At 37.9% G+C, this 11,205-nt stretch overlaps 2 protein-coding genes across 2 annotated transcripts in view; both read right to left on the bottom strand.

Moving 5' to 3' along the window:
* The window catches only part of inpp5b (inositol polyphosphate-5-phosphatase B), a 22,789-nt gene extending 22,572 nt beyond the window's left edge, over window positions 1-217 (bottom strand). Inside the window, exon 1 of the mRNA XM_014021252.1 lies at window positions 136-217. The gene's annotated coding sequence lies outside the window, so the exon portion shown is untranslated. The remainder of the gene's footprint in view (window positions 1-135) is intronic.
* A 3,418-nt stretch (window positions 218-3,635) lies between these two features.
* Window positions 3,636-10,571, bottom strand: LOC106526628 (serine-rich adhesin for platelets). Its single transcript, XM_014021266.1, has 10 exons — window positions 10,478-10,571; window positions 9,090-9,150; window positions 7,301-7,630; window positions 6,598-6,663; window positions 6,417-6,457; window positions 6,209-6,310; window positions 5,877-6,033; window positions 5,688-5,749; window positions 5,406-5,501; window positions 3,636-4,618 (listed from the first exon to the last, which is right to left on the bottom strand). Exons 2-10 carry the CDS (start codon window positions 9,109-9,111, stop codon window positions 4,370-4,372), a joined length of 1,125 nt encoding a protein of 374 aa, XP_013876720.1. The 5' UTR covers window positions 9,112-9,150; window positions 10,478-10,571; the 3' UTR covers window positions 3,636-4,369.
* Window positions 10,572-11,205: the final 634 nt, after the last annotated feature.

Here is an 11,205-nt window from a genome sequence, read left to right on the forward strand (position 1 = left end):
GTGTGTGTGTGTGTGTGTGTGTGTGTGTTTAATCCTGTACAAAGTAACTAAACTAACTCAATTTAGTAAATCGCTTTATAAAAGAAGAAAATAAAATATATGACATTGCTTTTGCAGAAGACATTAAAAACTTACGCATGTTCATTTCCAGACTCCACCAACCCCAGCAGCCTGCTCTCTGACAGATCATCATAGAAGACATCACATTGGACAGCATGTTTACAGATATCGCTTAAGGAAACTGATTTATTTCATTTAGTTTTATTTGACTAGTGGCAAAACAAAGGTCAGAAATCAGTCAGTTTTACACATAYTGACCTGGAATTAGTTGTGGTWGTAGATGAGACTGAGGAGTAACACATTTCTGAGCACTAACAGCAAGATCATAAGTATTTTTTAGGCGGGCCTCCTCTCCCTCCACCCAACCACTGATGACAAAGCAGCTAGTGGTGAGATTAGGCTGCCCCCTGGTGTATGATATGCGTTACTGCACCACCAAGAATAGGCTATTTATGGGAAGTAGCTGACACAAGACGTTTCTCTTAAAAAAAYGTGCAAACTGCGAATCCGCGTTCTGCACCTAAATACGTCCATTTTCATGTGGCTCTTTTTTTTTAGTCAACATGCAGCTCGAGGAGCCAAACCCAGCCTCTCAGGCCTTGCGCTTCAGCAGAGTCTTGTTTATATTTTTGTTTGAAGCGTTTCTCCTTTTGAATCCAAACAGCCAACAAACACATCAGGGACAAAGGATACTAAAACGCAGTTTTCTTCTCCTCCCAAAGTTTCTTGAATTGCGACGGACTGGTCCATTGTGAAGACTTGACTGACAAGTTCGGCRACACGTTTCCCCAAACCACAAAAATGTTTAAAAAAAAAAAAAAAATCTCCGCAGTGACCCAGTTATCAGTCTCTGAGGGGCGAACAGAAGCAGAAGGAGTCACAGCCCAGCGGTTTTGTTCGCTCCGACATGATCAGTCCCCTCRTTCGGCCCAGATGTTCTTCCGCTGAGCCAGTTCGACGCGCGCGCGCACTGCCACGCACCAGTCGCTCGTGCAACTCGAGTGACGTCAGAACAGCTGCCAGTCAGAGACCCGGTTCGTTTTGAATAAACCTCAGGTCAGTGACCTAAAGAGAACCAGAGCCTAATAGTTTCATCAACGAACTTTGAGGAATGTTTATTATTGTCTTATTTTAGAATAGAATAGAATAGAATAGAATAGAATAGAATAGAAACAGCCTTTGCATTAATTACAATTTGAACTTGATTTATTTGCAAGTAGTCCTGCTCTTCGTTTAAGATGTATTATTTTACTGTCTCTTATAATAACTTGTTGTGCTAATTTTATAGTAATAACTCATCAGTTGGTTTATGAGTTTTGTATGGGTCATAGCTACATAATTTAACACCCACAGTGTTAATTTTAACACCAACAAAGTGTCTATATGTGTCCACATTCGCTGGTGTTAAAATAACATTTGTGAAAGTGTTAAATTTTAACACTCTTTTTTTGTTAATTTAACACCAACCAGTGTTTAATATTTAACAATTCTTGGTGTCACATTAACATAAAAATAGTTTTAGTGTTAAAATACAGTGTGAACAGTAACACCGTCCAGTGTTAAATATTCAACAATACTGGGTGTCACAGTAACATTTCGACAGTGTTAAGATAGTGTAGTATCACCAGTGTATTATTATTATTATTAACAAAGGAAATTGTGGTGTTATAAAGGTTTTCAGACACCACAAGGTGTCAATACACCATCAAATTGAGAGTGTAGATTTTACACTCAGAGTTAATATCTCTCAGTAATTAGGAGAAAAGTGTAATGGAGCCACCCTTGACACACCAGGACATACCTCTCACTCATGGTGTCGATTTTTGACCAATAACATAAACTTAAAGTTGAACAACTAGATTAAACTCATCAAGAAAACTAACCAGAACAACTAATTTTTACTCTCATGAACTTATTTAATAGTCAAAAACAAGCAAAAAACATTTCTGTAAGATTTCTCAGCAAGGGATGCTGGGTAAATGCTGGTCTGTCTGACATGAGGTGGAAGAGGGCGGGGCTTTTCAGAAAACTTCTTTCAACACTGCATGGTGTTATATAACAACACTGTTAAGTGTTACATTAGACTTAACTGTGGGCGGGGCTTATTTAACACTGTCCAGTGTTGAGACAACACTGAGGAAATCAACACTGTGAATTAACNCTGGTGTTAAAATAACATTCATGAAAGTGTTAAATTTTAACACTCTTTTTTTTTGTTAATTTAACACTAACCATTGTTTAATATTCAACAATTCTTGGTGTCACATTAACATAAAAATAGTATTAGTGTTAAAATATAGTGTTAACAGTAACACCATCCAGTGTTAAATATTCAACAATACTGGGTGTCACGTTATCATAACAGTGTTAAGATAGTGTAGTATCACCAGTGTATTATTATTATTATTAACAAAGGAAATTGTGGTGTTATAAAGGTTTACAGACACTACAAGGTGTCAACACCATGAAATTGAGAGTGTAAATTTAACAGTCAGAGTTAATATCAAACTCTCAATAGTTAGTAGAAAAGTGTAATGGAGCCACCCTTCACACACCAGGACATACCTCTCACTCATGGTGTCGATTTTTGACCAAAAACATAAACTTAAAGTTGAACAACTTGATCAAACTCAACAAGAAAACTATCCAGAACAACTACAGTATTTTTTTACTCTCATGAACTTATTTAATAGTCATAAACAAGCAAAAACATTTCTGTAAGATTTCTCAGCAAGGGATGCTGGGTAAATGCTGGTCTGTCTGACATGAGGTGGAAGAGGGAGGGGCTTTTCAGAATGCTTCTTTCAACACTGCATGGTGTTATATAACAACACTGTTAAGTGTTACATAAGACTTGACTGTGGGCGGGGCTTATTTAACACTGTCAAGTGTTGAGACAACACTGAGGAAATCAACACTGTGAATTAACACCAACACTGGGTGTACTCAGAAAGTGTTAAAAATAACACTAGGTGGTGTTAAATCAACACTCAAAAGTTTAACACTGAAATTTTAACACTCCCGTTTTTGCTGTGTTGCAGGTTTTCGGTCAGTCGTTTTAGGTGCATGTTTGCGGCTGTTAAAAAGTGACCAATAGGCTGACACAGTGTTTTTCAACCCTGGTCCTCAAGGCACACTGCCCTGCATGTTTGTGATGTTTCCCTGCTTCAACTGATTTCAATTGACAACTGATTAACAGGCTTTTGTTGAACTGCAAACATCTGAATCAGGCGTGTTAAAGCTGACTCATCCACCATCTGATGGGAGCATGACACGTGCAGGTGGATATTAGTTGGAGAGGAGCCCAGCAGGAAGGAGCACAAAAAGACCAGACGAGGGAAGAAGAAGTCTGATGACAGTGCTGATACACTAACAGGTGCGTGTACTGGCCTACACTGGATGGAAATAGGAGCGGTGTTGTGTCAAAAATTCAGGATCAGCCTGTTGTGAATGTTTACCCAGCAGAGCTCCTGTTAAAAACAATACCTACCAGTGGTCATAAAGATATGGCTGATTGGTGTATAATTGTACTTATTTGACATAAATGCAGTCAAATGTTAAAAAATAAAGAAGACTCACGAGAGATATAGAAATTTATTTCATTTGAAGGAATAATCTGTCTATTTTTTGTTTACTGTACACGGATCTAGATTAACATGACGTGTTTCTGATTTCATTTAAGATTTACATCACCCTACTATACCATAAAATATAACTTTAAAAACCACACAGTAGACATCCAGTTCACAAAGCACAAAAAAATACAAGATAAAATGCATTTGAGAGTAGTGCATTGCAGGTTGTGTAAAGGTTACAACTAAAAACAAGACTTAAACGTAACTTCCTGTWACAGCTCAGCATTTGTGTTACATAAAGTGCAAATAGAAGTAAAGCTGCATTGATTTCATTTTAAAATCCCAATCAGTGACTAAATAAAGGGATGATCATTGTCAAAAACACTTTACAGGAGTCCTAGCAAATATACAAGTAAAAAATATATTTATTTTATGTTTTTATTTAACAATGAGATTCAAATCCTGGATGGGAACTGATGAAATTAGTTGCTTCAGTCTCGTTTTTCTTAACTGATATTTCTTTTAATCCTCATTGATCAAAGATAATTGGGTCTTGAACAGAAAGTAAAATAATCAATAATGTAATTCTTGAATGCAATCATAAACGAAAATCAGCAATATACAAGTGCAGAAATGTGTTGATCTCTTACAATAGCTTCATTTCTGGAGTGCCATAAGGCTTCTGGCAGGAATAAYGACCAACACAGCAGCTGAGCAGATGCATGCTCTTCCTCTCACATCAGCAGTGTGACAGAAAGCAGGCAAAGCAAGAAAACAATCAAACTGGTCTGGAAATGAGGGCCTCTGGTGGCAGAAGAGTAGCCAAAAATATTCGACGTGCCGTTCAAGAACAGGCAGGAGGATGCCRTGGTGGCGGTGCAGCACTCCTGAACACACGAGGTTTGTGTGGAGGGGCTGCAAGCSGTCTCACTTGTGCAGTTGGCACAACCTGCAGTCCATGTTGCAGTGGTACTCTGTTTTAGCTAAAAATATAGTAAGAAAGGTGGAAAAAAAAGTTAGAAATTTTATGTCCAACCTGAGGGTAAAGTTTTAATGAAAACAGAAACACTTCAACATCTGCCTGGTTTTGTTTATTGAAAGTATAGAGGGGAAATAAGTCATAAATCAGTGTGTATTTGTGTAACTTATTAGATAAAATTTATCATTCGTCTTCCTCTTCTAACAATATAAAGTACTTTGAGGGCCTTTGTTAGTGTAAAAAAACTTTTTTGTGCAAACTATAAACCAAATGGTGCACCCTTTTTGAAGTGCTATTGTTTAGACATGAGTCTTAGTTAAAACATTAAATCAGGGAGTGAGAGAAACAGGCATGTGGTTACTGTGGTGACCATAATGAGCCACTGTGGCAGCGTCAACATAAAAAAATGGTTCTCTTTAAACTGCATACACTGAAATGTAGGCAYTCTCAGCTTTAATAATTATAAAGTTATGCTGTAATTTAGGGCAGAAGCAGCATTTTTAGCCTTAAATTTGTATTTTATTAAAATATGTACATTTGAACATTTGAAAAAAATCTTTCAATGTCCATTTCATGTTTCTTATATTTAAACTGAATATTTTTATTAGTATTGGTAAAATAATGTTCTGATTTCAGAGGAATATTTTCAAGTCTGAACTGGAGAGGACAAGAATATTACATTTTTAAACATTTTTTAATAATATTGTTCATTATTAACATTTATATTTTGAGGTGTGAAATCGTGACATTGTTGTTAAAGAGATGTTAGAATCACTTTCAGCACTTCTTACCTGGCAGTGTGGCTGTGTGGAGGAGCATGTTTCGAGCACGTTAAACGATGTGTAGCACTTGTCCCCACTGCATGTACCCTTTAGGCATTTGTTTCCCTGAAATGTGCAATAAATTACTCATGTTTTAATTATCCTACCTTGCTAGACGAACATTCACCTTATCTTAACATTACCTTAAAATTAATTATTAGAAGGTATAAAAATAGGCATTTATCAAATTTATTAATAGCTACACATCCATCCACTCACATGAATGAATTCATTCACACACGCAGGCTTTACCTTGTTTGCGGTTGTTGAGGTCGTGGAGGTTGACTGGGCTGTGCTTTTTGTYGTTGTGGCCACTAAAATTATTCCAGAAAAGCATAAAAGCTTAAGTTTTACACATAAAACCAATTGATTTAATGCTTGCATTYGAGGAACACGAGTAACAGATGTAACCGATGCACGATGAGCTCAAACAGTTCTTACTTGTAGTTGTCGCCATCATGGATGCAAAAGTGCCATTGAGGCATCCGGTGGAGTTGCAGCAGCTCACGGAGCAGTTGACCTGAGAAGTGCTGTTGCAGCTTTCTGCACAGGAGGCACTGCAGCTGGCCTTGTACAACATGCCCTCGCTCCTCATCAGCTGATGCGTCACACAATGACACAACAAACATTTGAATGAAACGTCGATTGTTTAACAGACACAAGTTGCAGTTACAGTAAGCAGTGTTTCATAATTAACACAATTGTGGCTGTTGTTCTTTACGGAACAAACAGTTTGGATGACGAGGGTTTGTCGGAGTCATTTGTTTTCTTACCTGACAATAACTTGCGTTAGCACACATCGAGGCGTTCGTACTGGTGTACATCAAGTAGCATTCAGAGTAGGAGCACAAGAACGAAGGGCAACGCAGATGTGTCTGAGAGATGTTGAAGGCAGACAACGATTATCAGAGGTTCAAAAACAATGAAAAAGTTGTGTAGCAACAAGTACAACAATGTGTTGTTCCTATAAGAAGGACTTGCCATGTTCATTGAAGTAGCATTTGATGTTACGCCCATACCATCTATGGAGAAGACATGGATGCCATGGTTGAATAGAAAATGAAAGATATTGTATTAATGACAGCAATAACTTTGTTTTTCTGACAACAAAGCTTGGTAAGAAATCAAAATGTTTTTTTTTTCTATGTGATGGAAAACATACATGAGGTCATTGTTGATGCTGAGAGACTTGAACTTGTGGTGGGAGATGAACTCATCGTGCTTGAACCTGAAAATAAGCAGTTTGGTCTGACTTAATTACTACATGAAGGGACAAGGCAGAAAATACAGGTGTTGATGCAGTTCTTTTAAATGCTGAGGGGAACGTTGGGTCTTCAGATGTTATTTCTACTGGATCCATATTATAATCTGATTGAATTAGACTGTATTTATCTGAACATGCTTGAACTGAAATGCTGCTCATCCTTCACCCTATTGACACATTTGCAATGGATTGGTGCCAAATAAATAAACTGAATAAAATAGAATGCATGTTGTTTTCTGAGATGTCATCAGCCAAAGCAGAGGTAAAGACATTTTTACAAACATCTGCACATCATTGTATCAGTACAGTTCAAAGTTCTCTTTGGAAAACATTTTCTTGAACCAGCTGATAGATCCAATATCATGATGGCGACCTACCTTACCTCCAACTTGTTGATACGACTCTTTCATAAAAAAAATCTGTCCAGGGAAGGCAGCAAAAAGCCAGAAAAGGATAAAATACAGAGTGCAGCACATGGTGCTATGATGCATACAAAAAAGAGAATTTGCAAACTGATATACTCCAATACTGACTTAAGAAATATGTGTGCTTATGTTTTACTGCACTACTACACTTGTGAGACAGACAACGGCTACCGTGCCTTCAGGGATGCTTGTGAGGGCGGTGTGGGGCGATGAGCCTCCGGAGGTGCTTGTGGCAGAGAGCGTGCTGCTGGATGTCATCCGTTCAGAGGGGGATGTGTGAGACTGGGAGGTGCTTGAGTCTGAGCCTCCGGAGGTGGATGTGAGAGACTGGGTGGGGGTGGTTGTTACAATACCTCCATTAGTGACGGAGACAGTGGAATGAGTCATGGTGGTCGCTGTATTGCTGGTGTCCATCGCTGTGGAAGRTGGAGTGGTGGAGGTCTCTGTTTGTCCCGCCACTAATACTGGAGGTAGAAGWAGTCCTAAAAGAAGGAGGTGCAGGGTGCCTAGAGGCAGACATTAAAGTGGTTTATTATGTATTTTCCAGGCACRTAGTTCAATTATAYTCCTAATCAAGTAACTGTTACTTTCAGTTGTTATGAAAATGCTGTATATATCAAAAATAAATGCGACTTTGCGTCACAGCCAATCAAAACACCTTGAAACTTTCTCTTAAAGAACCTCCTACCATTTGCAACACTCCCACTTCAGCACGTCTTCACAACAGTGCTTCAGGGGAGGGGTGCACTATGGGGCCGAAACTCGGCTGCAGACTGAGCTCCTGGGAGGAACTTTGTGTAAATAGATGACGCTTTGTTGCAGCTCCACATGGCTGCCACAGGAAATTCAAGGATTTCTCATACATGCATRAATGAGTTGGTTTTACGTGATCTTCCCCTTACCTCCCCCCGTACCCCCAACCCTTTAAGTATAGATTGCAAAAAGCAAATAAACTCTCCTGGGCATTTGAAATAAACTACAAATATGTTGTTGTTTTTTTAATGCATGTTACTGTAGAAACTACCAAGATTTAATGATGTGCCATTTGACTGCGTGTTGCATTTTAGAGCAATATTTTCATCATGCATCAATGTCCACTGACTGTGTAGTTGTTTTTTAATTAAACCCATGAAAATAGTCTTGAAATATACATATTATAGCAAATAAAAAAATAGTGTGTATGTGTATATTTACATACACTGTGTTTTTTTTCCCAAAAATTTGCTTTTTGGCTTAAAGGAGTTGCAAAATACCCCAAGATTTAAGTGAACAAGTTCGAGTTTACTGCTATGAAGTAAAAAAGAAAACCTATRTTTAATACCTTTTCGTATGTTTTTAAATAATGGGAATATTTGTCAGATTGGTCAGTTACAATTGTATCATATCTGATGCAATGCTGGGGTAAATAGCCAGTCAACTGCTGGACATGAAGCTTGGTACACACAGGATTACCTTTAATAATTAATAAAAAATGAATTAATAATTCAACAATAACCTGGTGATGCACCAAAGTAGCTGATTTCAAAGCAGCTATGACCAGTTGCGTCATTGGTTTTTCCCGCACCTTTTGCATAATTGGATATATTAAAACAAAAAATATCCTATAATCTTTTAAATTAATCTAAGTCATAAATTATTGTGCTGAATGTCACCTCATTATTAATTTAAACATGTTAGATGTATGATTTTAGCATGTAGGAGCTGACCGCCCCATGTGTAGCCTATAGGGCTGCTTGTGTGGCGGAAACTTTACGGATCATGGAACATTCCAGTAGTTTATTTATTTTTTGACTTGTCTGTGTAAATCAGCTGTCCCCTTTTACACAACTTGAGGCCATTGTCTATTACTGCTGCAGTTTCTTGTTCTTGAAAAAAATAAAATAAAACCRAAACAACAGATGCAATGATTGAAAAATGCAAATAACCTTCAACAGAGAATTGAAATAAAGAGATATGGACTCATACCTGTCCTCTTTACAGAAGCCATTATCCCGCTGGAAGAAAGGCAGACAGCTCTTTGTCCGGCCTGCAATAACATTCAAAATGTTGAATTTGAACAAACTTGTGACGTACCTCTTGCTTTTAACATCCGCAGAGCTTTACACATAACAAGCACCTGATGGCAGAATCAATAAAGCAATACGAAACCTGATTCATRTAAAAACAGATTATCTGACTTCTACTATTTACCTCCTCGTGGTAAAATGTTTTGATAATAACAGCAGAGTTCACTTATTGTAATCCACCAGTTCAGTTTTGTTCATGGTCATCTCTTTTTACAGTTGTCTACCTGTTCTGATGAAAATGATCTCATAATTGTTTGGTGGAGTCGCATAACAGAAAACTATTGAATATGAGCTTTAAAGGATTTAGAAGAACGACAGTATAGAGGGAAAAAAAGATCAAAACAATACATTTTAAATATTACATTTACACAAAATCGTTTTACCCCATGAAGTAAATCTTGCTAAGATTACTCAGCGTAGAGCCACACAATAACATCTTAGGTGTTTTGGTTCGCAGTGCTCTGGCATTGAGCACAATTAAAATGTGTTTGTTCTCTGAGCGGTCCACTTGGGAGGGCTGCTAAGCGGCATGGCTTGTTTTTTTTCCTTTCTCCCCTGCATCCCATGAGCTCCTGTGGGTACTACACCCTGGAAACAGGGTACAACACTGGCCATTTTTTGGCTTCCATGCCAACAAGGGATGCCTAAATGTTGAGTTTCGCTGGAAAAAACAGAAACGCTCTTGGCTTGGGTGCAGTTCATCAGTGAGTGTGTGAATCTTCACGTTTTCAAACAAACTGTGGAGATTTCCTGACATAAACTTGTCATTTGGAGGTTGTTTGTGTTTGTTTTAGTCAGTGTTTTTCAAGGCACATTTAGATCAACTGCTTTGATAATAATGAAAAAGCAAGTTTGAGAAACATAATTGCTTAATTAGATGTTTCAGGACAGAGGTAAATACATTTGACATTAATGCTCAATTAAATTTGTCACTGAATTTTCGAAGATTAGGAAATTTTATAGTAGAATAATTTCATGACTAGAAAAACTACCTTTGACGGACAAAAAAATGAGAAAAATTCTTAGAATGACTCATAGAAAACTATTTCATTCAAGTATACAAATACTGATTTATTGTTAGGAGTTAGCATTTATATTTTTATTTTTTTAGCATTAATTTGCAGGTGAAAAAATGGATACACATCACTTTGTTCTACCATGCCATTCTCACAGTGATACTGATGTCACTTGCGTTGAGCCAATTATCAAATGAATAAATATTTCATGTGGGTTTAGCTCAACTTAAACAACACAAATCCTCCCTTTTTTCAAATGAAGTTCACTCACCTGTGGCCCACTCTGCAAGTTCTTCCTCTCTTTCTCTGGAGTTCCCTTTTTTTTCTGTCGCTCTTTGTCACTTTCCTCCCTTGCTTCCTGCTGACAGCCCTCTAATGTAACAAGTGGAAACTTTCATCCGCACCAGGAGAGAAGAGGAGGGGACTGTAGAGGCCTGCTGGGTGGGTCGTAGCATGATGTGGTCATGATTACAGGTGAAAACATTTTGGGAGGGGATTTCCAGAATGAGGAACACTAAGGTGGATAACCGCTGTGTTCAAATGAGCTCAACATGAATTRCATGTTTATTACTAACCAAATCTGCTCAGAGACTTTAATAAATGCATCGTTTAATAACTTATGTGGTTGCTTTGCAGGGTGGATCGAGCGGAAGTGTGTTTCTCATCCTTACTGTATTTTCCTCCCAATCTGATGWTGTTACAATTTTCCCGAGTATTTTCCATCCTAGAATTAAAATAACAATTCAGTTCAGTGTTGGGTTGCTTTGATAAGTGTTAGCTGAAACCATGCAGCTAGCAATTAAAGTTTTACTAAAATAACTCAGTGGATTAAGCTTTTGCAGTTCTATAAGAGCACAGGTGAGATTTCAGAGCCCTGTGGCGTGATTGTATATAGGGAGCCTCCTGGTTTCTGTCGAACACAATGTGAAATCAGACCCCCTGTATGTGTGTGTGTGTGTGTGTGTGTGTGTGTGTGTGTGTGTGTGTGTGTGTGTGTGT

This window comes from Austrofundulus limnaeus, unplaced genomic scaffold, assembly GCF_001266775.1.
Source record: "Austrofundulus limnaeus strain Quisiro unplaced genomic scaffold, Austrofundulus_limnaeus-1.0 Scaffold284, whole genome shotgun sequence".
Taxonomy (NCBI): Eukaryota; Metazoa; Chordata; class Actinopteri; order Cyprinodontiformes; family Rivulidae; genus Austrofundulus; species Austrofundulus limnaeus.